This window comes from Neopsephotus bourkii, unplaced genomic scaffold, assembly GCF_033783945.1.
Source record: "Neopsephotus bourkii isolate Nb327-2 ecotype Australia unplaced genomic scaffold, CSIRO-AGI_Nbou_v1 NB_753, whole genome shotgun sequence".
NCBI lineage: Eukaryota > Metazoa > Chordata > Aves > Psittaciformes > Psittacidae > Neopsephotus > Neopsephotus bourkii.
In genome coordinates, this window is record NW_026901251.1 from 2284889 (window position 1) to 2311419 (window position 26531).

The window sequence follows — 26531 nt, forward strand, 5'->3', positions numbered from 1 at the left end:
TGTGTAGACAGAAACAAAGACTGCCCTGGGTTCAGCAGTAGCAGTCATTTTTCTCTTTCTTGGTAGCTGGTGCAGTGCTGTGTTTTGACTTTCAGCCTGGGAACAGAGCTGATAACACCAACGTTTTGGTTTGGCCAAGGACTTTGTGAGGCTCATGCTCTGCCAGGGAGGAGGGGAAGCCGGGAGGAAGCAGAGACAGGACACCTGACCCAAACTGACCAAAGAGGTATTCCATACCACAGCACGTCATGCCCAGGAGGTAACGGAGAGTTACCCGGAAGGGCTAAGTGGACTGCAGGGTTGGAGGAGGTATCGGTCGGTGCTTGGTCGGGCTGGGGGGGCGAGTTATCGGTCACCTGGTGATGAGGTGTTGTATTCTCTTCCCTTGTTATTTCCTTTATCATTACTATTATTGGTGGTAGCAGTAGTGATTTGTGTTATACCTTAGTTACTAAACTGTTCTTATCTCAACCCATGGGAGTTGCATTTTTTTTTATTCTCCTCTCCGTCCCTCCAGGAGTAGGGGGAGGGCAAGAAGGGGGGGAGTGGGTGAACAAGCTGTCTGGCTGGGGTTAAACCATGACAAAGACCGAAAAAAAAAACCCTCTCCATAATAACCAAACAACAGCTGCCCACTTCCAGGCTCAACTTTCCTCCTTCACTCCTGATTCCTAGTCTACCTTCCCATCCCTGAGCAGTATAGGGGTGTTACAATTGGTCCATAACACCTCCTTTCTGCCTCTGCTTCCTCTTGATACTTTTTGTCTGCTCCAGTTTGGGCCCTCTATGGGCTGCAGTTCCTGCAAGAAGCCTGCTGCAGCCTGGGCTCTCCATGAGCAACAGCTCCTTCAGAAAATATCAATATATTTCAGAGTAGAGTCTGCATGGGCTGCAGTGCAGATACTTGCAATGGAATCTCTGCTCTGGCGCCTGGGGCACCTTCTCCACTCCTTCTCTGACCTTGGGGTTGACACTGCTGTTTCACACTCTTTTTTAACCTCCTCATCTGCCTGAGTGCTAGTTTTGCCCTTTCAAACATACTACTGCAGAGGCACCACAATCTTGGCTAAGGGTCTCACCAGTGCCCTGCAGTGGGTCCAACGGAGTTGGCTGGAATTGTCTGTGTCTGGCTGGGGCAACCCCATCCTCAACTCACAGGGGCCGCTCCTGCAGCTTCCCAGTGCCTTGTCATGTACAACTGTTCTTTTTTTTTTTTTCTCTCTCTCTCCCTTTTGCTTCTCCCTTTTCCTCTTTTCTTTCATTTCCTGTCCCTCTGTCTTTTATCTTTCTACTTCTCCACCCTCTCTGCATCTTGCTCCCTCTCTCTTGCTCTCCTCTTATCCTTTTCTTGGTCTTCTCTTTCTCGCTCTCCCCGCTCTCTTATCCCCCTTTATTACTGCATCCTGTAATGTCCTATTCTGATAAAAAAAACATACTTCTTTTAAAGCAGAAGTATAACAATAAACTTCTTTATGAGACAAGGACTGAAATTAATACGTTTCATCTAATTTTTGTTCAATTCCATTCAAAACAAAGGAAGCGTATCATATTACAGTCCTTCCCACTCACAAAAATTCAGGGGAATCTCCACAGCTTTTTTCTTTGTTTCTTCTCTCTAGTTCTCAATTAAGGCATGACTTCTAACTGAAGAAATTTAGAGTTTTAAAAATAAATGTCAAATTCTGGGATAATTGTGCAAAAAGTTTTCAATTTTATCATCCAAAACACTGTATCCAACCCCAAAAGACTAAAGGGTAAAACATGAGAATGACCTACTTGTACATCTTCAGTTCACACTAAAAAAAAAAAAAATAATCAAGAATCTATTGTATCACGTGGAGGAAAGAATGAATGAAAAGAAACATTCCCTTACAAAATATTTTTTCTCAATATTCTTGTATTTAAAGAGTAATTCAGCACTTGAGAATATTTTTCTCAACCACCAACACAGGCATAAAAATCAAACTGATTAAAAAAGATTAGATCAAAAGCAAATTACTGTTTGTTAGTAATATTTAATTCCTACAAAATACTTCTCTAAGCAAGATGATACTTTGAAACTTTACATTTAAATAAAGGCAACTTACTACAACTGACTTATACGTTGTCAGTTATGTCCTTCAATTATTTTTGTTAAGGGATCTGAGCTTGTCTTAGAGAAAGCCTGAAAATACATACAGAACGGCAGTCACATACATCCTGTACCTTTAAAATTATAGCAACATATGATTTATTGTACTGTGTCTAATTAAAATATTTGGGTGGATGTGAAATGTTCAAGTTTTATTTGTTGTACATAAGGGAGTTTAACTTGGCAAAATGGCATAGCAAAAGGTCTTTTCTTCCCCCAAAGGACTGAGCAGATACTTTTATGTGTTTTAATTTAATCCAGCTGTTGCAATTCCTGCTTTTAGATGATCTTATTCTTTTTTGACTTACAACAGCTAATTAAGTTAGGAACTGAAAGACTTAAGTTTCTATTCAACTTATAACTAAAAGTCAGTCTAATTTCAAAATGTCACACACGTTTTAAAATTATAATAGCAACTATCAAATAATTGGTAAAAGCACGGCACTGATAAGTAAAATAAAAGTTTTAGACTGGCTGTTACTGATAGCCACGTCATTCCATTTGAAAGAAAGCCTGATTATGCTGAAGTCATTAATAAAGTCCCTTTGAATGTAGGGACTGAGACACAGACACACAAAGAAAGAGCCAAAGAAATGTAACATATTGTGGCATACCAAACAAAATTCAGTCTTCTGATCACTGTGTCTGAATATTTTTAATAAATAATTAAATGGTAAGTATAATATTAAACCAACTGATAGTACCGATCATGTAATGAATTCCTGGATTGTAAACCTTGGCTCAAATAATCTTCTATCATTAGAATCACAGAATACGAGGTTGGAAGGGACCTCAAGGATCATCTGGTCCAACCTTTCCAGGTGAAGCATGACTGACAGAATGTCCCAGCACCCCATCCAGCTGAATCTTACAAGTGTCCAGGGTTGGGGAATTAACCACTTTTCTGGAGGGATTAATCCAATGGCTGATTGTTCTCATTGTGACAAATTTTCCTCGTGTTCACTTGTAACCTCATCAGGAGTAATTTGTGTCCATCACCCCTCATCTTTTCCAGGTGACTCCTTGTAAAAAGGAGTCTCCATCTAGTTTGCAGCCACCCTTTAAATACTGAACATGGTGATAAAGGTCTCCTCTGAGCCTTCTTTTCTCAAGGCTGAACAGACCCACTTTTTTCCTCATACAGCAGTCTTTTTCCTCATACAGACCTCAGCCTCTCCTCATACAGCAGGCTTCACAGTCCTTTTATCATCTTTATGGCCCTTCTCTGGACCCTCTTGTCCACATTTTTTTTTGTATAGCAGGGACCAACTGCTATACAAAACTGAACACAGCATTCCAGGTTTGGCCTGACAAGAACCGAGTCGAGTAAGATGACAACATCTTTATCTCTGCTAATGATGCCCTTGTTGATGTAACCCAGCACCCTACTGGCTTTCTTTACTGAAGCTGCACACTGTTCCCTCATGTTGAGCTTCTTGTTCATCAGGACGTCATGATCCTTTTCCATAGATCTGCTTCCAACCTGGGGAGATCCCAGTCTGTTCTGCTACTACTATGTTATTTTACACAGTTCAGTACATCTTCTGACTGAATAATACTTTGATGTAATTGTTTAGATTAACAGCTTTAAGCTACTACTACAAACAGAGGAAGGTTAACAGTTGGATTTGGTTTAGTGGTGTTGATTTTGGATGAAGGGGACAAACAGTTAAGAGTAGACATACAGTTTGATATTGCCTAATTTTCACTGGCCATGATAAGATTCCCTGTCTCAAAGCAAGCAGTCTTTAAAAAAGCAAAACAACTTCCTGCTTGTCATATATTTTTAAAGATATCTTCTCAAAAAGTTTCTTGCTGACCTTTATAGGTCTCTTTTTTTCCTTTGTGATGACTGTTGGGGACACATTTCTTTTGACATGATTGCATATTTGATAATGGCTTCCTAAAGTATTTCAGTCCAAGTGTATCGGTAACATAAGAAAAAGAAAGAAAGCAGTAACAAGTAATGGGGGCCATTTGCAAGAAGAAAAAAAAAATGTCCAGATCCTACCCGTATTTTGTTTTATTTGTAAATGAAATATAAAGGCACGCAAGTTAAGCTCTTTTAGGGGAAAAAAAAGGTACAGAATGGTGTACCTTCATAGATTCCTGATAGCAGATATACATACCATAAAGAAGCTTATTGAAACATAGAAAAGATACAGCGGTAGCTATGGATGCTGTAAGATGCTAAATAGGGTGAAGCAGTTAGGCATTTTTGCTTGGTTTTGTTTTAGTAAGTACTACCTTCCAGGAAAAGTCCTACTAAATGCCATTTTCCTTTTCTCATATTATAAATAAAATGAAAACCAAAAGAAATTGGGTAGAGGGACAGCAGGGAGGAGAGGAGGGAGGCAAATATCAACTTGTACTCTCTTTTATCTGCTGAGGGCAAACAGCAAAACAGTTTTTAGAATTTTTTTTTTGAGCTCCCTCCCATCATCTTTGCTATTGCAACAACTGAACAAAAACTGTATTTGAGCATAATTTTGTCGTTTACAACTTTATATGCATATAAGTGCATGGGTATGCATACAAAGGTGAATCTGTGGGTGTATCTAAGCACACAAGCACATGAACACAGTTTCATACATACAACATTTAAGTTCTTCTATTTACACTTCAATTTGATATATATGTTTTGGTTCTCAGTTCTCTGTTGCTACTGCAAATATTTGTCAGCCACATGATTACTGCTTCCAGCATACAACTATCATAAAACATCCTCACTGACAAAGGCAGAGTTTATATGGTTTACTAGCAGAAGATGCGAGCTTTCTATACCACTGAAAGAAAATCAGATCTTCCACAAAACATGTTTTTCCTTCACATGGTAGTATGTAAACTAGCAAAAGATATTTAGGCACTATTAAAATCTGTTTTGAAACAAAGAGTGTGCACATAATTCAGAATCATAGAATCATAGAACAGTTAGGGTTGGAAAGGACCTTAAGATCATTTAGTTCCAACCCCCCTGTCATGGGCAGGGACACCTCACACTAAACCATCTCGCCCAAGGCTTTGTCCAACCTGGCCTTGAACAATGCCAGGGATGGAGCATTCACAAACTCCCTGGGCAACCTATTCCAGTGCCTCATCACCCTAACAGGAAAGAATTTCCTCTTTATATCCAATCTAAACTTCCCCTGTTTAAGTTTTAACCCGTTACCCCTGTACTGTCACTACAGTCCCTAACGAAGAGTCCATCCCCAGCATCCCTATAGGACCCCTTCAGATACTGGAAGGCTGCTATGAGGTCTCCACTCAGCCTTCTCTTCTCCAGGCTGAACAGCCCCAGCTTTCTCAGCCTATTTCATATGGGAGGTATGAAGGGAGGTATGAAATTAACTATATTTTGTAATGAAAGAAAAAAGTAATTGGGAAATTGTTTACTAATTAGGCTTTAAATAATTTATCTTTTTATATCCACTGATTTATTGAAGTTATAGTTAAACTACTTCATCTCTTGATGATTTTCAAAGCAGTGGTTACTTTTCATCAAAACAGAGAGAATAGGCAACATTGAAACAAAATCTACAGAATTTGTAAACCAAAACTTCACAGTAAAGATTTTACTTCCAAGAGTCTGGTTCTTCAAGGACTAACAGTACTTGGGAGCACAGCTATTGTAATACTTCTGTATGTTTGTATGTTGTAAAGATGGTCGCATTATTTTTATATTTATTTACGATAATTAAGATGACTACTTATGAGATCCAAGATAAATAACATGGAATTGCTATCAGCTAGCCTTAGGAGAAAAAAAATCATGTGAATGTAATAAAATTTTATTCAGTTGTACCCGTACTTTCTCATACTACTTAGTGAAGTTCTGAGGCCTTTTTAGGCCTAGATTCTATAAAAACATACTTCAAAATTTTAAATTAAATATGCCAGTGCATGCCTATAAGAGAGCTACTAAAATTTTCAGCTCACGCAATATGAAGAATACGAGCAAATATTTTTTTTCCTATTTTTTCCCTTTCAGTTAAGAAATGGTTTAATTACAGTTATACTGAAACACATACCTGGATCTTTATAGAAACATAAAAAACACCCACAGCAAACTGTTCCAGAAAATAAATTATTACTAGAAAATGATGCTTTCATAGAAAGCCTGACAATGTTTTCTTCTTTCACATTCAAGTAAAACACATTTAATTCAGTCTGCCAGAAACAGCTATGCTTCTGCTCTGTGAAAAATATGTTAATGATGAAAATAAGGACTTGACAATTTACTGAATACTAAGCGGAAAATTTGTAATGCATTGCCTGTGTTGTAGTGTTACTTTAGGTTTTTTCTTTTTTTTTCCCCAGTTGCTATGGAATACCAGAAATAGCATTAAAAGAAAAAGATTGCACCATTTTGTGGGATGTTGTGCATGTCCCTTAAGACACAGGCTTTAAAAATAAAGACAAAAGTCAGCTTTGGGATAAATGAAATTCAAAGCAGTAATCACCAATAGGTTTAAAGACTATCTTTTCAATGCAAAAGAGAAATACAGACAACAAAACTGAAATGGAGAAAAAAAAAATAAATCCAACCCCAACAAATAAATCTCTATCAGCAACTAGCAAGTTAAAACCTAGAATAATTCATTTCACATCTGCAAGAAAAAGCAGCTTCTTAGGTTACTCAGATGTTGCAACAAAAGCTCATCAACCCATTAAACCACGCATGTCTTCAAGTTCCCAGCCAGACTTCAATTTTCACTGCAGGTTTTAAGTCTTCAACAGCATAAAACTTTTTTCCTAAGAATATTTTACCAGAGTGCTCCTTCAGAAGGTGACTCCTTTTAGCTAAAGTCTCCATATCATACTGTGTTTGAAAGTTTGATATATATGGCTGCTCCTGACAGGCTTATGTGATGAATTGCATTTGCCAGGTACTTCTGAAAGAAGATTATTCTTGCCTTTTCTAAGCACAAGAGAGCTGAACAGGGCTGCTGGATACTCAGCAATAGCTCTTGCACTTCGCCCCTGACTAGCATACACTCTCTTGCAGATCTTGTTTCTGAGTTGTATTTTAATAAGTAGTTTATTACTTGTGTAACTTAATGTATGTGACAGATCTTCATATCAGAACAGTGACATAAAGAAGAACACATTCTATTAAATCTCTGTTTCTGAAAGATATTTTTGAAGGTTTTGGCAACAATGGACAACTATTACTGGAAAGCATTTCTGTGTCCTTACTCCCCTTAAAAAGATGCTGGCAAAGCAGGTTAATAAAGGTAGTAAAATCAAAGAGGATACATATCTACCTACCTTTCACGCAGCCATGGGTCAGCTTATAGAAGTGCAGGCAGACTTTGGATAAAAGAACAGGAAAACCTTCTGCAGACTGTAGAAGGTCTCATGCTCTACATTATAGGACACATACCGTACACACACACACAAATCCCAACCACCAAAACAAACAAATAATAAACACAAACAGACAAAAAACTACAAATGAACAAACCAAAACACTGGCACTACTGAGAGAATGGATTAAAGATCTGATGAAATTTCCCCAAGATAACTTCTGTATCTGATTGTTTTGAATGTGTTAGATCTCTTGGATATCCTTAATTAATTTCTCTTTCTGAGACATGCACACAAACTTTAAAGCAAAATTAGTCTTTGAAATACAGAAACACTAGTGAAAAAAGATCTGTAGCATATTTAAATATTGCTAAGAGAGAAGTTAACACTTTCTGGAAGAAATGTGGGAAGAAAGTTATCACACAATATACACTTCAGTATAATGCTGTAAAAGTATGGTAACACCAATGTATAAATCAGGTTTCTCTTTTCATCAGCCTGAACCAGATTATTACTTTTGAGGCTCTTCAATAGTAGTCTACAGTGAGACACAATATAAGAAAAAGACAACAAAACTTAAGTTCTTAAACATCAAAATATAACAATAAAGAAATTATTACACTATTCAAAAAAAGCTACACTGGATTTGTTGACTAATTCAAACTATTTAGTCACAGCTGTTCTCTTCTTATGTTGTACTTCAATATAAAATGGTCTTTATCAGGAAGTGTTGTCATTACCGCACAAAATAACTACTAAAACTTACAAGAACACCAGCATTTGCATCTGCACTGCTATCCATTATTTGTTACGTTTAATTTGCTGAATTTCCTCTTGTATTAAAAAAGAAATATATTTCATATGGCATTCACATATAAGGGGGTGTGAATTTCAGCAAGCTAGGCTGTGACAAAGAGGACTTGGGCATGCCTTCAAAGATAAAATATTTCTGCAGTACAGACCTTTAGACATTGAAACATGTTCATCATATCACAAAACAGCAGATTTTTTCTTATTATAGCTAAATAAATTAGCTTTTAAAATTTTCACATTCCCACTAAATTATTATAACTTGGCTACCTAATGATCATATGCACCACTCTCCTTTACCAGTGAAGCATCAAACAATAAAAAAGCTTTTGATAGTACAAAGCAATCATGTCACACAGGCTGGATTCCTCCTTTCCCAATCCCCAATGCAGACATGTTTTGCAGAGCTGCTCATAGATTTAAAGCAAACAACTTTATGGCAGATATTTTTCAAAAATAAAAAAATAAAAAAGCCCAAGCCCAAGCAGCACTATTTCCTATTCTTTTCATGGCAAGTGGAAAGATGGTTACAATATATGTTTTAACACCCAGAGAACTATTCTACCAAATGGAAAACTGAATTACTGAACACTGTAAGAGCAAAATGTTTATGGAAAAATAACAGTAACATCATAATCCTTAAAAAAAGAAAACGGAGGGTCAGCTGTTCTGAAATCTCATTTTACCTGCACATTCAGGAACAGACAGACAGGGAAAGTACAAAGCAGGAAGGCATATGAACTTTTCTAAACAGTTATAAATCACCTATTGAAAGTCCCATACGTGATAAAATTATGGAGTTGTGGTTTTATTTCCTTATGATTAGTCCTGAAACCAAACGAAAGAAGAAAGCTTGGTTGATCCTGAGCCAGAATGTAAAATAAATACTGAAATCTGGGATGTCCATGTTGTATTACTTAAGAAAATGTTAGGCACATAGAATGATCAAACAGATGGCATTTGAGTTCCCATGTATGCAAAGGGAGAAAGGATGACATTGGATTAGGGTAATTAGAGACCACGGGATGGCGACTCAATCTGACAAAGAGGGAAGATTAATGCTGAATTAATACCATAGTAGTTTTAGGGCTACATCATTATCAAAACCTGAAATAATTATCATGAAGGTGTTATGGGTGTCATGATCCAAGTTACGGTTACAGTGCTGGAATGCAATAATGTAGGAAAACCCACCAGGTTTTACCAGTTAGACTGCACTATGGCATAACAATGCTGGGAATGCCTAGGCAAAAAGGAGCAGGCCTGAGATTTTCAGCTGGTAAATTGCTGCTACCACAACTGCCTACCAAATTAGGCAGTTTGCTGTTATACTGGGAAAAACAGCCTTTCAAAGAGGTGTCTGAAGTGAATTTATGCAGAAAGACAGGTTGTACTGAAAGTTTGTTTCTTTCACTGCTTTACAGCCAAAAGCCAAATCTGTAGAGGCATAAAAATCAACCTAATAATGCCAGGACCAAGAATGCAAAAAGCTTTCTCTCCCTTTTCCCATCAAGGCTTTCTTTCAGTCCATTGCAGGGAATAATTACCTTCAAGACAAAACAATAAATTCTATCAGACATATGCAACCACAGAAGCCTCTTAACTATCTGTACTCTTCCATTAACAATCAGAGCCTTAAGAAAAAAACTGTGGCTCTTTCAGTGAAATTTTTAAGAGCTTTTTGGTCTTTTGGTAGGCATTTGCCTTTTTATTCCCCCCCCCCTTTTTTCCCCTTTTTTGTTCCTTTTTTTTTGTGTGTGTGTAAGTGAAAGATAAAAACTATAATTTGTTAATAATTATGAATCATAATGATATCTTGGAATTATTTTATAGGAAAGGAAGTAAAAATTTCTCAGTCTACATGCATACAGAATAAAGGAACTTGAAAATGATAAACAACGGGAGACAGTTGCCAGCTCATTTAGCCTATTTACAGAAACAGCAGCATTCAGAAGGGGTTTTATTTTTAAGTCAATAGCTCTAAGGATGAAGTATGCAAAAGCTTAAACAGACAGTGTCAAAAAGATCAAAGGATTCAGAAGTGAAGGTAATATTTGCAGGAGTACCATCTTACTTCAAAGCTTAAGACATACCCTGCACAGATCATGTGTTGTATTCTATTGATGACTCTACTCAGAAGTTCAAAGTGGGTTTAATTCTAGCTAATCCACTAGTTTAGTATTTCTGCACAGAGTGTAAAATCTAGTAAGAGTATCTTGAAATTTATTACGGTCATACTTTGCTGCTTTCCTAGACTCAAAAGACAGAATATGTTATGATATCATTCATGATAGATATTATCAACATGGTAGAGTGCAGAAAAACAGTGCTATTGCCAGAGCCAGTGGCAAGCATCTCAGTCTTCTGAAAGACTACTGTCACAACAGCATCAGTAGGTAGTTTAATCTTGTGTAGCAAAAGACAAAATATGCGGAGAGGAAAAGGAGGAGTTTGGAGGAGTTCGGACTGATGCCGTGATTTTCATAGTTGAAATTAAGATCAACAAAGAAACGTCAAAAGAAAGAAGAGTAAGATTCCTGATGAAAAATTAAAAACAGAATGAGATGAAAGGATTATTTTAGCCTCTTTTATGAATTGCCTGAACAGAATAGTCCGTCATTTGACAATACAGAGGTCAGTGACTCTAGCTGAACAGCAAAAATACTATGAAATTATCCCATTCCAAGGTTCACAATCCTGAGTGTAATGGAGAAGAGTACATAGCTAACAGCTGCAGGCTAAAGTTGCACTCCAAAAACTTAAACATTGCCTGTCCCATTTTGAAAGTTTATTTGCTCTTAACTTGTACTGAGAACCTGTGGCTTTATTCTTACCCAGACAAGTCAATTGCCCAGCCTCACCAAGCAAAGGAGAAAGGGAACTACTGAAAGCCAAGACATAATCTGGAGTTATTAGCATCAAACATTTATTAGAATTTGGCTGGATATTCTCCCGTAGGACTCAGGCAACATGTACGGCCCAAGTACTGCAAGCTGACCTAAAAAAATACATAGAAAAATACGGATCAAGGGACATGCTAGTTCATTGTCCTAGTTTAAGACAGGATCAACCAAATCTACAAAACTCCTGGCACACATCTAAATTGTTATTAGAGAGATTTAGAGATCTTTCACATCTCCCCCCCAGTCCATGACAGAAATCAGTTATACCTGTTAGAAGAAAAAAAGGAGCTTCTTATTACCTCATTGGAATCTTTTCTTGCTACAATTTAAAGACCTTATTTCTTATCCTATCCATATCAGACATGCAAGGTAACTTCTTCCCTATGTCTTACATATTGGAAGACTTACGTAAACTAAATCTTCCCTTCCTTAATCCAAACACCTAAATCATACTAACTTATTTTTATCTCCCCGATAATCTTAAACAGCCTTCAAATGGTCCTATGCCTCATGAAGGCACAGTGCTCCAAACAGAAGGGAATAAATAGGTTATTCCTGGTAGCCCTGCAGGCAATTTTCCGTTAATCATGAAAGAGGGCAAAACCAAGAATGGTACTAGGGTCAGAGTTAAATACAGCAAGAAACCAGGAAAATTTGAGATTTTTTTTCTGTAAGAATCAGCAAAAATTTTAACACAGATGACCTACTTAAATATCCCCACTATGACCATGCAGGCACCTCTTGGAGAAAGACGGACACAGGGACAAAGAAGAATCTGGAAAGTTCCTGGAACCGTGTTAGGAACAAAAATCCTCGAGCAGAAGACGTAAAATGCAGTTAGGATGGAAGGCATTACTTAAGTTTGATGTGACCCAGTGGGGAAGAAGCAGCTGAAAACATTGAGTGTTCATGAAGGGATGATTCTTAATTTTTTGGAAAATAAAGGAGAAACAAAAATAAGAAAACAGGTTTCAGGAAACTAAATTTCATCAATCTTACCCACCCACCCACCATGAACAAAGACATTTCTGTAAGCACACAAACAGGAAACTGGCCTGGTCTTCTGAGAAGGGGTAGCACCGAGCTCTTACACCAAAAGCACAGGAGTGGTAGTGCTTTGTTGACATCTAATTAGAAAGGTGTCTATGATTAGACAGCTACTAAAACCAACACAAAGAACAAACACAGAAAAAAATTATTACAAGATAGTTAAATTGGATATTCTCAAATCAGTTAAATCTGTTGAAATTCACCATAAGGTATTTAGAGCTGACTAGGCCAGTCTCCAAATTATCAGTTGTCATTTTTGACAACTTGTAGAGGATAGCAGTGGTTCTTAAAGACTGAGTAACATCTAATGACTAGCTTAAAAAAAAAAAAAAAGAAAAAAGGCAGGACCAAGAAAGTGGAGATGCAGCAAAACTGAATTTCAGTTCCCCCAGATTACAGAATAAAAAATATTTAGAAGAATTTAGCAGATAAGAAGTTGAGTGATACATAGACCTGTCAAGTTACTTCAGATCTATCAAAATTTTCTTTATCACACAGTAGCAGACCCTGTAGTTGGAGAAGCAGCAATAGGTATCATATAGCCCAATTGAATGAGTCTTTGGACAGTTTCCCATGCAATTTTCATAGGCAGATAAATACAATGCTGCAAAAGGAAGAAAGCTGTGCTAAGCAGATGACACTAAACTTAGAAGGGTTGCAAGCCTGCTAAAAGACAAGACTACATGTTACAGTAATCTTAAATTTGAGAAATGGTCTGCAGAAGACCTGAGTACAATTCATAAAGTGAATATTAGACCTTAACAGGAATAAGTAACAGCAAAAATATAAGATGGAGAACAACTAGCAAGGCAGCAGCACAGTGGAAAAGGAGCACTAAGGCTAAAGTGGATCATACTCTGACTAGCAGTCTCTGTCACACTAGCAAAATCAGCAAAATCCTGTGCTAGGAGAGTTCAGCAGGTTACAAGTCTAGAAAATTACAGTGGGACAGGGAATTGTTTTCAAAAGACTAGGTCAGTGGATGCTAGGAAGGAAAATCCAAGGCACTGTGCACTGGAGTAAGTTGCTGCCTATCTTCTTTGTAAAGAGATTTCAGCATCCAGGTGTGTTGGCCTTGCACTGTTCACTAAAAGCACAAGCATGAATGTAAAACAAATACTTCTAGCACCTTCCCTCACACCCCCAGAAGAAAACCATATATTTTCTCCATCCCAAAAAGGTTTGTCTTAAAAGTTTTTACTCTTTCTTTCTAGTTAGCAGGTGAACTGTCTGTCTGCGGATCATTTTACAATCAATCATCAAAACAGGAAAGATACTTAAAAAACAAAATTAAGACACAAGAATCTGGTGTATAACCTCTCACAGGACATGTCAGTAAGTTTTCATTTAAATTTCTAACATATATCTGCTTTGTAAATTTGAAATTTTCCTTCTATTGTATTTAATTGTTTGAGTAATAAAAAACCCCCAAATGTGCAACTTGATGTCTTTATTTCAAACAAAGAAAAGAAGCTGAATAGTCTGACAGTCTCTTTTATAAGATTACACATAATGACAATGAGATTGCTGAAAAATCATATGTTATTCATTCAGATTTACTACCACAGCAAAGAGCTTTAGATTAATTAATGCTGCAATATATTTGAAAAATGACTTAGCCAATTAATCTCATTCATCTCTAAATGGAACAGTAGAGAGGAGAATTTTTTTAAGAACTTCATTTAGGATTGCCAAGGTTCTACCAACAATGATAATCAGTATAAAGTAATAAGTAAAGTATATTAAAGTAGTAACATATTGCTGGTACAAGTTTATACTGGTACACAAATCAATACAGCACACACAAATCAATAAAGAATAAAATATGCTAGTGCCATTCTACTGCTTATGACCAGATGACTGTATATCATATATTTACATCTCTTGTTCATCTTAGCTGGCTGAAGCATAGAGACCAGGAAAAATCATCTTTAGTAATGACAAAGGTACTATACTGGCAGAAAGGTACTGAAAGCAACTGCAGAGCTGGATGACGTAAATGGAAGACTAAATTCAAGGACGGTGCAAACAGAACATTACTTATGCACAGAGGCCCAATCAACAAACATGTGCAATCAGAAGTTAAACGAGAATCCAAATACAGAATCAACAGGTTTTGGTTCTGCAATTACAGAAGTTAGAAATTTTAGGCTAATCAGTTTAGGATGACTTAGCCTATAATGTAGGTACAATGTTTGAAGTAAGGAGTAAAGAACATTGAATTTTAACCTTACCAGTTACATAGATAATCATGACCACATATGGCATCCTGCAATCTACTATACATTCACACACACCTGCACGCACATAGAATCATAGAGTAGTTAGAGTTGGAAAGGACCTTACGATCATCTAGTTCCAAACCCCATGCAATGGGCAGAGAATGTCTCACATTAGACAGTGTTGCCCAAGGCTCTGTCCAACCTGGCCTTGAACACTGCCAGGGATACAGAATTGATCATTTCTTTGGGCAACCTGTTTCAGTGCCCTACAACAATACCATGAATAAAAATCAGAATGAATGTCCTCTCCCTGCAACTCTCAGATTCTTAGTAACTAAAGAAATTAAAGAATATCTAGGTTTGAACCTCTTTAAATGAATCCTCATATTATTCATCCTGTAGCAATTGAAAAGGGCTTTCACGTTTTATGTATTTAAATCAGAAAAACACTGCCTTCACTACCTCCCATAGATTTTCCACACAAAAATTTGTTCATGTACTGTTCACAGAAGCAAGAATTTTTAAGCTTACAAAGAAATACTATTATCAGCGTTGTGAGCCTCTCGCATGCAGTTCTCATATCACAGGACATAAGAAGAAAGCAACCCATTCAGTGCTGTGAAAAGCAGTATTTTAACAAAAATGGATTTTCAAAGTCGGGTTTTCTTGATTTTTGTTGTTGCATGCAAATCGTTGCAGCATAACACAGATTTGGATATTAGTTTTCAAAAGTTTTAATGCCCTTGTTTCCATGGTATCATTACTAAATATACTCAAAGTACTATTTCTTGACTGGCACTAAAGCATTTTATATCTGCAAAAGGTGCAATTTTACCAAAATACAGCTATTATAAACATGTTATGAGGCTACCAACAAAGCAGTGCATCATTATGCAGCGCAAACGATCATGCAGAGCATTCTGTTTTTTAAGAACAATGAATTCAGTAAAAATATGTCCCATGGTTACTTCTGGTTCACCAGAATAAACTCAGATTTAATAGACATAGCATGTTACTACTACTCAACACAGGCTTTGAAGTTATCTTGTCCTAGATTTTTAGCTTCCACACTACAAGAAAGTAATTAAAATAAAAGTGAATGCCTCCCTTTGCTTTGAGACAGCAACAAGTATTAAAACAATTTATTAGAATAAAGAATTTGTACTATAACATTTGGAGAAAAGGAAACTGCATTTTGTAGGAGGCCCCCACCAACCAAACAGTTTTTCCTTAACTTATTTTACTTCCTGTCAAGTTTCCATCTGCAGGTCAATCAACTATGATGTCAGTCAACTTGAGCTGCATGCCAGTATTAGCCAGGAATCAATGGAAGACAACTGTTTATTTCCACAGGCTCTGGGTAACCCACCTATCCTCTAACAGCTTAATGATCACAGCTGAAATCTACATCCAAGGTATGATGAATTGTATCAGCCTCTGCAGCCACACAGACTAGCTCCCAATGTTCAAAGACCCCTCTCCCTCAAATCCCAATTCTTTATTAGCACAACCCCCATCACCAGCATGCCCTAACAGCGATTTAAGTGCCAGACCACAAACCCAAGTGAGAAAAGGAGTGTGTCTAGCTCCATCTCATGTCTGGTTCATGCACATGGTGGCAGAAGCAACCCAGTTGTCAAGCTTCAGTCCTTAAGCAAAAATGAGATGTAGCATTGGACTGCCTAAGCAGATAATGTTGTCTTTCTAAAGAAAGGCCATTAGACTGGAGCTGGCCCACAGATTCCTTTTAAAAGGTAAAAAGTTAAGCCAGTACTAACCATTTTAAAAGATGTGAACTAACAAACAAAACCCATCAACTATATTTCCCACTGTGGTAGTGAAAATCAATTCAGCCATTAGCCAGCACTTTCTGTTTTGTAAAGATAATGTACCATTCCTAGATGGTTTTCAAAGAGATAGCAAAAATACAGAGCATATAAACACTGACCTTGTTTCTTTTAACCCTTCTTTCTGAATGACTTCCAGTATTTGTTTTGCAGTCATTGGTGAGTTGGGGTACTTTTCCAATGCCTGAAAAGAAATAATACATGTGTAAGTGACGAGACACAGCTGTCCTGTGAAACTGAAAGGTTATGTGATCATGCAGTTTTTATGTAGCTATTTGTGAAAGGCAGGGAACAGCAGTGTTGAGACTGAAGTCTTCTGTCTGTTGGAAGGCCAGATACAATCCAGGAAACTGCAGCAAGGATAACATTTACTTGCTGATTTTGTGCATCATCTGCTACATCTGCCTGGGAAAAAAATCTCACCAGGTTCCAAATAAAAGAGTTGAAACATGTAACTAATTTTATGATACAGCAACAGAGTTTCTTTCAGGCAGAAGGGAAGGAAAAAAAAAAAAAAAAAAGGAAGAAGAGGCAGCTAGTCTTTTTTGGTTTGGTTTGGTTTTAGAAGTATTTGAGGTCATTTGAATATTCTATACTTAGGTTTTGTCATGACCTCTGGAACAAAACTGGCTAAAACCTTCCATTTGTAAAGCAGGAGCTACTGTGAGAATTGGCACAGATAGGTTTCAATTTTAAAATACCTTTTGTTTCTAAAAAAAAATAAAAAATAAAAAAATTAAGTAGCCAGAACAGTCACAGCACACAAGATGCTACATGACAGAGTGCAGTATATTTTTCCAGTTCAGCTCAGTTTTCCACTCCTTTGCCTTTTCCAATTGAGTCCAAAGTAACCCACTCCGCTCTCCAGATACAACCATCTTGTATAGATTTTTCTGGTTTTCCACTTCCTTTTTGTCCCCATCAGTTTTAAGCTGTTAAACAAACAGCCACTCTTTTGTTCACGTAAAGTGCCAGACTGACAGCCCTGGAAAATTAAATCTTTCAATCAGCAGTAAAAGGTGCAGCACAGGCCGCAGCAATCAAGCTTCCTAGAGAATTTTGCCAACATATCTCAGCCAGAACTTGCATTTCTACCCTGGGTAAGAAAGAAGTCAGTTTGGTCTCCAAATTCGTCCGATCCTGAGCTTCTCTCTAGTAGTCAGCAAACGATGACAATTGTGAAGGTAGCTACTGCTGTGTAGATACCTGCCCACTAGAAACTAGAGACACCATCACATCATATCAAGCAAGTCATCAAACTGTGAAGGGTGCTAACCAGGGCTGTAATTCAAGCAGCTCACCTAAATCTAAAGCCTTTCTACTCACTGCAACTTGACCAGCTCAGCCCTCTCCTACCATTTTACAGTTCTGATTTACTGCCTGTTCTCCCCTTTTGCAGCCAAAGCACAGTTTACCAAATTCTTCATTTTTTGTTACAGATGAGCTTTGTAGCCTTTACCTTTCAGTTACACAAAGGAAAATGCAGAAGTGAGGGCTGCACTAGAATGGTCTGGGAGCTGAACTGAGCTTATCTCATGTACATCAATAGGCAGGATGCAAAAGGGACCCGTCAGTAAAGGAAAACCGAAAGGTGATTTGAAAGGAGAAAGAAGAGTGGGTAGGAAAGAGTATGGCAATGAGTACAGATGGAAGGAACTGCACAGGGCTGGGAAAAGGGCCATTGCACAGCAAGGGAAGAGAAACGATACGATGTGTTAGTGACAGAACCACAATGACACATTGGAAAAATGACAATGTGTATAAAGATTAAGACTAGGATGAGGAAGGATTAATGGTGTGAAGAGACAAAAATGGAAACTTCAACCTTCAGAAGGAAGACAAAGAAAAAGGACAAGGTAAAATGAGAATACACCAAAATAAAGGCAAAAGAAGAGAACTGAACTGGGAACATTCCAGAGGGCAAACTGGAAAGGAAACAGAAGAGGAAACTACACTGTACTGGACACGGCTATGAAGGAAACTGTGTGCGCTTGAAAGTGGGGTTACTCACTGTGGAGGATTCCCTGTTTCTCTTCCTGAGTACAGGCCCCTCAGCACACCTGGGCAGCTCCTCCCTGCAATTGAGAAAATTTGGGTAGCCCTGTCCCCTTCTCTACGACATCACATCCTACTCTATAAAGTCAGTAAAAGTGCCAAGTATTACCATGTGAGTTTGACAATAACGGGAAGGAAACAATAAAGCTATACAAGCATCAGAAGTCACTCTGCTCTGGACAATGGAGAAGGGAGAGCAGTTTGTGCTGAGGAAGCTGCACTGAACTGGTTGTGGGAGCAATGGCCAGACATACGGATGCAGAGGATCATCTTCACCAAACAACAATGGATCCAACAAGTAGGATGTACAACACCACTACAAAAGTTTAATCAAACCCGCAAGGCAGATTTCAAATACCACAGTATGAAGTGAACACAATCAGGATATAATGACAAACTGAAATGCACAGTATGTTAGACAGGCTGAAAATGCTGAAGCAAACAATTGCCCATTGTATGGACTTGTTTTATGCAGGACATGTAGCGTGGGCTGCAGTTCATATACACCATGAATTTAAGTCTGTTGATCCAACCCTCTAAAGGCTGTTATTTAAAGAACTATTCATACCCTAACTGAAAATCATTAATTCTCCAATTCAAACACCACTTAAGTTGCAAATCTTGTTTTTGTGTACCTCATTAAGTTTTCTTTATCAGAACAAAGATTAATTTAACAAAGAACCTTAGTAAAGATGTCTATTTCTGCCCCTCCTACCATGCTGTCATGTCGTGTGTGTTCCGTCCCCATTTTTAACCTACCTGTTTGTTAATCACACTAAGAAAGTAAAAATAATTACTTGTAAAAACATTTTAATGATGATCTCATTTTCTTCCCCCAGTTATGGAAAACAGCATCAGAGTATTATTTAGCAGTCTGTGAGCTAATGAATAAACTGAACTGATAATTGCACCGGTGTCTCTTGCTTCTGTATCTCACCATTAACACTTGCTAAAAGCCCGCAATCCCTTTTGCATTTATAATATTTTAAAAATATTATTAGAAATTCAAACTGAATTACTGTGCCTTAAGGCAAATGAAATGCTAAAATGCAGTAGCATAGTTAAGTCACAGACTTCTTGGTCATAAAAAGTAACAGGCAACAGGGGAGGAAGCCTTTATCTGTTTTAAGTATCTTTCTCCTTCCTCCCACTCAATCCACCAACACTCATATGGGCAGTGACTAATAACTGAAATTAAAACATGCCAAAGTACTGTCATAAAGAGTATGATTGTTTTGATGTATTTTGTGTAAGAAGGACAATGGCAGAAGAATGGTTTGCACTGACTGCAACCTCTATCACAGAGGATCAAATATGCTCTATTTATTCCTGCCATTCAACAACAGGCTTAAAAAGAGACAGCCACTAAATAACTAGGACAAATAATTTGATAACCATCATGACAATCTGGAAGAGAACAGAAGTAGACGTAGCACTGAACACATTCTTGGTGTTCATTCAAACCCTGGTAAAGGGTTGAAAGAAAAGAGAACTCAGATCCTACCACGCACAGTGGAAATCAAACCTCCCAGGAAATGGTAACAGCCTGACAAATTGTTACGTTTGTAACACCTACACGTACCAACCCATAACTTCAGTGATATTAAATAATTACACAGATGCTACAAACACATACAGTCCCAATTTCATCCGAAAAGTCGTGTCAGTTATATGGGACAAGAAGAAGTCCAAATTCCTTTTCTCACCATAGCATCTTATTACCTTCTGTGCATTGACAACTGCTTAGAAAACTCAGTTGCCACAGTGGGGAAGAAACACTTTCCAGTGAACTGTTGACAAGAAGACTCCAGAGCAAAGACTCTCAGCTTTGCACAAAGAGAGAAATCCTGAATGCTCAGCTTGCCTACAAAATCAGAAGATAACCTCTATATAGTTAATGGAATAATTAGTTTAATCTGTATACACACAGGTACTTGTGACTACGTGAATCAGATCTACTCAATCGTTTGCATTTCAGCCACTAGAGGGGACACAAGCAGAGGGCCAGCATGAAGAAAGGAGAATTACGAAGTTGGCCTTCTTGCCACCCGTAAATATTCTTGCAGAAAGTGGGAAGGGTTACCAGAGAAGCAGCCACTACTGAGAGAAAATGACTCTTCTAAACCAGAACCAAGTGTGGTCTGATGCTGTGCTATGGTCCAAAAGCAGCAGGCAGAACAGTCCAGTGGGCTTGTTGATGCTGACTGTGCAACCAGAATACAGTTAGCTGGAACCAGGCAGAGCGTCTTCTATTTCTGGAAGCCGCCTGCAGAAATCTCAAGGTCAGGTAGCTGACAAAAATCCAGATCATTTTATCACGTCTGCTTGGTCAAATTATAGGCTGAGCCACTACTCACAAACTGAAGCAATTCTCTTTAGAACATTATTTAAAGAAGTTGGGAGGAGAAAGGAACAGTACAGTTATTGCCAGTGCTCCCACACAACAGCTAAAATACAAGGCAGGCTGAACTGGACAGCTGACAACCTTTCCTGCCGAAAGACAGCAGGATAAGAGAAGAGAAAAACAACTCTCTTTCTTCTAAGCACAAAATATATTTTCTAGCCACTCATTACTAAACTGATGAACTGAAAGATGGAGTCCCAAACATCATACAAGAACAGCATCCTGGAAAAAAATCCAGCATTGTCTTTTCCAGCTGCTTGTGTGAGGTTAACAGGAGGACTGACTTCTATTGTGGGAAATGCCCCACTCAAATCTTTTGTATTCATTTTTGATTAACGGCTTTAGCCATTGGGGAATTATCAGCAGCCTGGTAAAAGTTCAAAGCCCTTTGTGTGAAGACAGACGGGTAAACGGTTAGGAGAGAAGGGTAGGGCAGGGTACAGAGTGGGGGAAGGAACGGTATAGAGATGTATGAAGGGGAGAAAAGAGTAAGACGGCTGAGAAAAGAGAGGGTGCATGGTACATGAAAAAGAGGATAGAGGGATGAAAATAAGAAGGGAAGATGCACTACAACCTATTTTAACATAAATTCTCAAACAGATGCTCATGGTTACAATAAGGAAGCTGTAAAATCTGAGTAGAATAAGGTGCATTTCCCAAGACATTTTTCACTACATACTCCACACTATGAATTTGTCTCTTTAATCCATGCATCACTACACATAAAAGTACCATCAAGAAAGGAAAGGAATGAAAACCTAACATGAACAAGAAAACAACACGTAAAAATACCTAAACCTGCTGAAATATATTCAGTTTTAACATCAGTTCTGTGCATGCATGCTAGTCCACACTTTTTTTAGGTTCAGAGGTAATGCTGTTGACCTGTAGAGCTCAAATGGTGTAAAGTACACCCAAACCCCATTTTTCCCCAGCCCTCTTTCAGTTAAAAACACTTTACAGTTCCTTCAGCATGAGCTACAGGGAACATGTGGAAGTTTCGTGCATGAGAATTTCTGCTACAGAATGTTTGCAAGCCAGTCTGAAGCTACCTAGGCTTTTCTAACCTGACAGATACATACAGCATTATCATCTCCTAAAACACTGAATGAAAGGAAAGAGCAAGAAAGAAGCTGAATGATTTGTTTGCTGATTCCATTGCTTTCATTGACTGGTTTGAAGCTTGTTCTGAGATGTTTGGACCCTTTTATTGTTCTTTTCTTAATTTATTTCTAATGTTGTATTTTAAATTGATAGAAAGGCAGCAACAGTGCTTTGAAATTCCAGATGAAATTGCATGCTTGACATTTCAAATTCAAAAGAAATTGGATTACAATTCAGTTAAAATTAAACATACAATTGTGTCATCCTGTTAAAAGGCACAAAAGCTCTAGCAGCAATGATATCTTGCCACGGCTAGCGGCCTCATTCATCACCAGAAAACAGAGGGTAAAGTTTTCAACCCTAAACAACTGACTTATAATAACTTATTGATCTGGTCTGACATACTGAACAAAACGAAACCTTCGTATTTCTCTCAACTAATGAAATCAGCCTGTCCAAGCAACCAGGAACTTTGACTTAAAGGCTCTGTCAGCACAGATCCATAAATACCTCAGTGGCTGTAACAGGATGAACCCAGTGTGCACACAGAATCAATCCTACCAGATTTCTGTAAGATCAGGATCAAATATACATACCCCTTTGAGCAGGATGTCAAACTTGCTACCCTCGTATGGATACCATTATTAGCAGCAGGATTACTAGTGATGACTACAGTTCAAGTGACGGACCATCCAGATTCTCAGAATGACTGTTCAATTCTGACAGTACAGTCCAGCCTTCAGACTTCTGCTTGGCCATGTAAGCCATACCCCTTCTTGCTATCACAGTACCCCATAGCCTCTGACTCTTCCCAGACTTTCTCTGCACTCAAAATGACATTCTCATCTTTTGAGGTGTTGCGATACCCTGTATCCCATGTCTTCCAACTTTCTGCATCCCTACTGAAATACCTTTCTTCCATTGTCCCTACCACAGTACACTCCCACAGTACATTCTTGTGTGTTTTACCTCCTGCAACATTAGCACAATCATAGAGATGCAGATCATTGCCATGGGTTCCCCAAAATCCACACACAGGTACACAAGTGCTGCCTAGGCAGTTCATACTGAATAGCTAGGCAGCAGCACACTGTAGCTCTTAGGTGCTGACAGGTAAAATTGTACTGTGAACCTCCTGTGGCTTGTAGACCATATTCTCTACTTACTTAGTTCAGAGCAGAAGTTTCAATTTCTATTTCAGTGCACCCAGCTGAAAAACATGGGCAAAGCTGTTTACAACTATGAATAATTACTGTAGAAAAGGGGCCAGGAGCAAAACACAGCTCTGCCACCCAACAACCTTACTGAAATCTGCACTCGTTTGGTGCTCACACAGGCCACAATCCTGAAATGCCTCTAATTCCAGCAGGGATAAAAATTCCGGTTTTGCACCTACCCCTGTACAAAATGAAGAGAGGCCATGTTTAGGTGACTGGAACTAATGGCGCAGAATGGATATGAGTGCCCCGTCAGCTGCCTTTTCATTACAGATAACAGGAAAGAACTACTACCAGTGTGAACAAATTAATCATTACTAAGGAAATAAGGGAAAAAAACCCCAGAACTAAGAAGCACCAAACCCCAATCATATTCACTTCCATACATACTGTTTTCTTGACTGAAAGCTGAAAGAGTTGTTTGATTTCGTTTTCCTGAAACATTAAAAGGTTTGCTGCATAACTTACATTTCAGAATAGAAAAACAATAAAAAATAAAGTATGAAGAGTAAAACTTCCCAGAAAAATCAACAGAGAATGAATATGTGTTTGTTTTAAAAGCCTTCATCACTTAATTTACTCAGGCAAATGTAATGTGTAAGGGTTACTTTTAATGTGAGAAATAAAATTCCTACTGGCTACACTCTGAATGTACCAAATTTAACAGGAAGTGACAGTTATGCCGGTTTTCTTGCCATTGCTTTACAATCAGAACTTATCTTGTTAGACAGTGTCCTAAAGATACAGACCTAAGATTTCCAGAAGGAAAAAAGAAAGTAAAAGAAAAGAAAAGTTGGGAAGGGGGGAGGTAGAATAGCAGAATACAAATAAAATATTAAAACTATGCACTCTAAATAATAGTCTGACACATTAGTTTAGGCCATTTTAAGGATTACATCAGGTAAAACTCAACCACTAAAAGGGTAGGATGTTTCATGCTGCAAATGACATTGACTTCACTAATGTACTACAAACATATTCAAACTATCAAAAAGCACTTCTGTAAAACTGTAAAATTCAAACTTCCATTTTAATTCTGTCAGATACACAGCATGAAACTACCTCATGAAATTTACAGCGCATTTTGATGCTCAAGTGAAAAGCCAGTATAAGTCACACCGATCCTCTTAACTTCACAAGAGAACTCCATAAACTTCACAACTCAGTTGTCTGCTCTCTTCCCCGCAGGCTGATACACAGTATCACACCCTTCAAATTAACTGTCAGGTTGAGACGCAGAAAAACCACTAAGAATCTTTCTTAGTAATTTTATCCCAGAAAGACCAGAACGTGTCGAATGCATGGAAAACTGGGAAAGAAATTCCTGAGAGGTGTACAAGTGATAAAGCTGGAAAAATTAAAAGTCCCTTGCAACCACAGACACAACAAAAAGCCACTTTCAGCTCATTGCACCTACCTGTTCGAGTACTGGAGAAAAAACGGAAAATCAAATCTCCACAAAATGAAAAAATATGAAAGTTTTGGGCTTGGTTTTGGTTTGGGCCTTTGGGGTTGGCTTTTTTGGTTTGTTTTGGTTTTTTTTGGTTGCTATTGTTGTTTGGGGTTTTGTTTGTTTATGTGGTTTTGTTTGGGGGGATTTAAAGGGAGGTGTTGGCTTTTTTGGGGGAGGTGTTTCTGTTTTGTTTGTGGGGGTGTTGCTGCTTGTCTGTTTATTTTAAAGAGGTGACTTATTCTTTCTCATCAGGATGGACAATACAAAAGAGTAGTCTTAAGAGTCCTTGGGTATAATGCAGTGTTTTCCTTCCAGAGCTTGCATAATTATTTCATTTCAGTTCTCATTAGTTTGAATCATTACATCATTGTGTACAGAACAGAGTTCACTGGCACAATACAGATCTACTGCTTAAATTGCTCTGAGAGCAGATACGGTAAGTCATGTTTTTGAACTAAAGAAAAACAGCCTTCTCATAGAACATGTAAAGGAAGAATTCTTTTGTTAGCTGTCAGTGGGATTTTGCTATCTCTGTTAAATATATAATGGTTAGTGTCATAACAAAGATCAGCCATCGTGTTATGGCATTTATCTTCATGAGTGAAGAGAGGAAGGGCTACTGTGATTTATTCTGTCTCTCCTCATGAGACGATTAATGTCATAAGAGATTAGTCTTCACTACTGACTTGTACACAGAATAAAATAGAGGGCTGGAGTGGGATGCTAGGCAGTTTTAATTGCCACAAGTCTGGAAGCCCACATTACTTACAGATGGTACAGTTGACAATTACTCATCTGAGATTTTCAAAAATAGGAGAATATTTTGCTGTTCACTAACTCATATCCATTTTGTGTCATTTATTTGTTCAGTCCTTCTTATCAGTCTTTCCACATAGTCTTTTCCCCCATCTCATCACCTAAGTCCACCCACACTTGGTGGACTTAAATATACAATTTATTGCAGAACTGAAGTCCAGACGGGTGGTTTATATTTGGTATCATCTGCTTAAAGGTTTGGAAAACACACTATTTAACCACTATTACTAAGGCACATTTGTCACAAAACAGGCATATTAGAAACAACATATAATAACTCTGTATCTGTGCTTGTATTCATATATAAATACATACAAGGAGCAGCTTTCCTCAAGTTCTAAAAGTTACATGCTCACTTCTTCCCAGAGGCCTTGTGAAATAATCTGACCTTTCTTAACTTAATAGTCTTTCAAAAGCCTATCACTTTGGAGAAACACACACAGAATATTTTGTTTACATGCTCCCCACTACTTCTTATGAATGAAAGCAATGCAGATCATACTGTGGTAGAAAAAAAACAACACAAACCTGATAAGCAAAAGTTTTGTTAAAGAGGGAAGAATTATTTTATCTCCAAAAAGGAACATGAATTGTCTGTATCTTCTTAAAATCTCCTTTTCTGGATACTGCTAAATCATGTCAAGCTTGGTAAACTTTAATCTTTAATATGAAAGGGTTTTTTTTTCCATTAAAACCAGCAAGTCTTTACTATTGATTTACATCAAATAGAACACATAATTAAAAAGCTCTCACTGTAAGGCATTATCTTTATCTAGACTTCTCAAGTATTGACTTAAACATTTTCATCAGGCTGTTAATCTCATCCAGTATAATGTGATCAGCAACTGAGACCAGCCCCAACACTGAGACCAGCCAGGTAACAGGGCAACATTATGGCAGGGAAGAAGTATCATGAAAGCTAAGGACATTTCTTATTGATGGTAAGTGGATAGGGAAAAAAAAGAAAAAAAAAAATAAAAATCAATGGGTCCTCATCAGTACAACTGTCTACCAGCTGGATGCAGATTTCCCATAGAGATTTAAACCACCAGGAACAATCACTTGGCATAGGTAAACAAATTCAATAGGACCTCCAGCCTGTAAAGAAAAAAGGTGAGCTGCAACTTTAAAACTAGAGCTCTTAAGGAGACAAAATGCTGAGTGTTAAACCAACAGTTTGTAGTCAAATCTCAAACCAAAATACAGAGCAGG

General features: G+C 37.8%; 1 protein-coding gene across 2 annotated transcripts in view; it reads right to left on the reverse strand.

Annotated features, from left to right (window-relative positions):
• The window catches only part of ASXL3 (ASXL transcriptional regulator 3), a 130693-nt gene that overhangs the window by 87553 nt on the left and 16609 nt on the right, over window positions 1–26531 (reverse strand). The window contains exons 2-3 of one of the 2 annotated variants that reach the window (XM_061354891.1): window positions 18282–18345; window positions 16372–16454 (exon numbers count right to left, since the gene is read on the reverse strand). In XM_061354891.1, coding sequence (XP_061210875.1) covers window positions 16372–16427 — 56 coding nt within the window. In that variant the 5' untranslated portion in view covers window positions 16428–16454; window positions 18282–18345. The remainder of the gene's footprint in view (window positions 1–16371; window positions 16455–18281; window positions 18346–26531) is intronic. The other variant, XM_061354890.1, reaches the window with a different exon arrangement.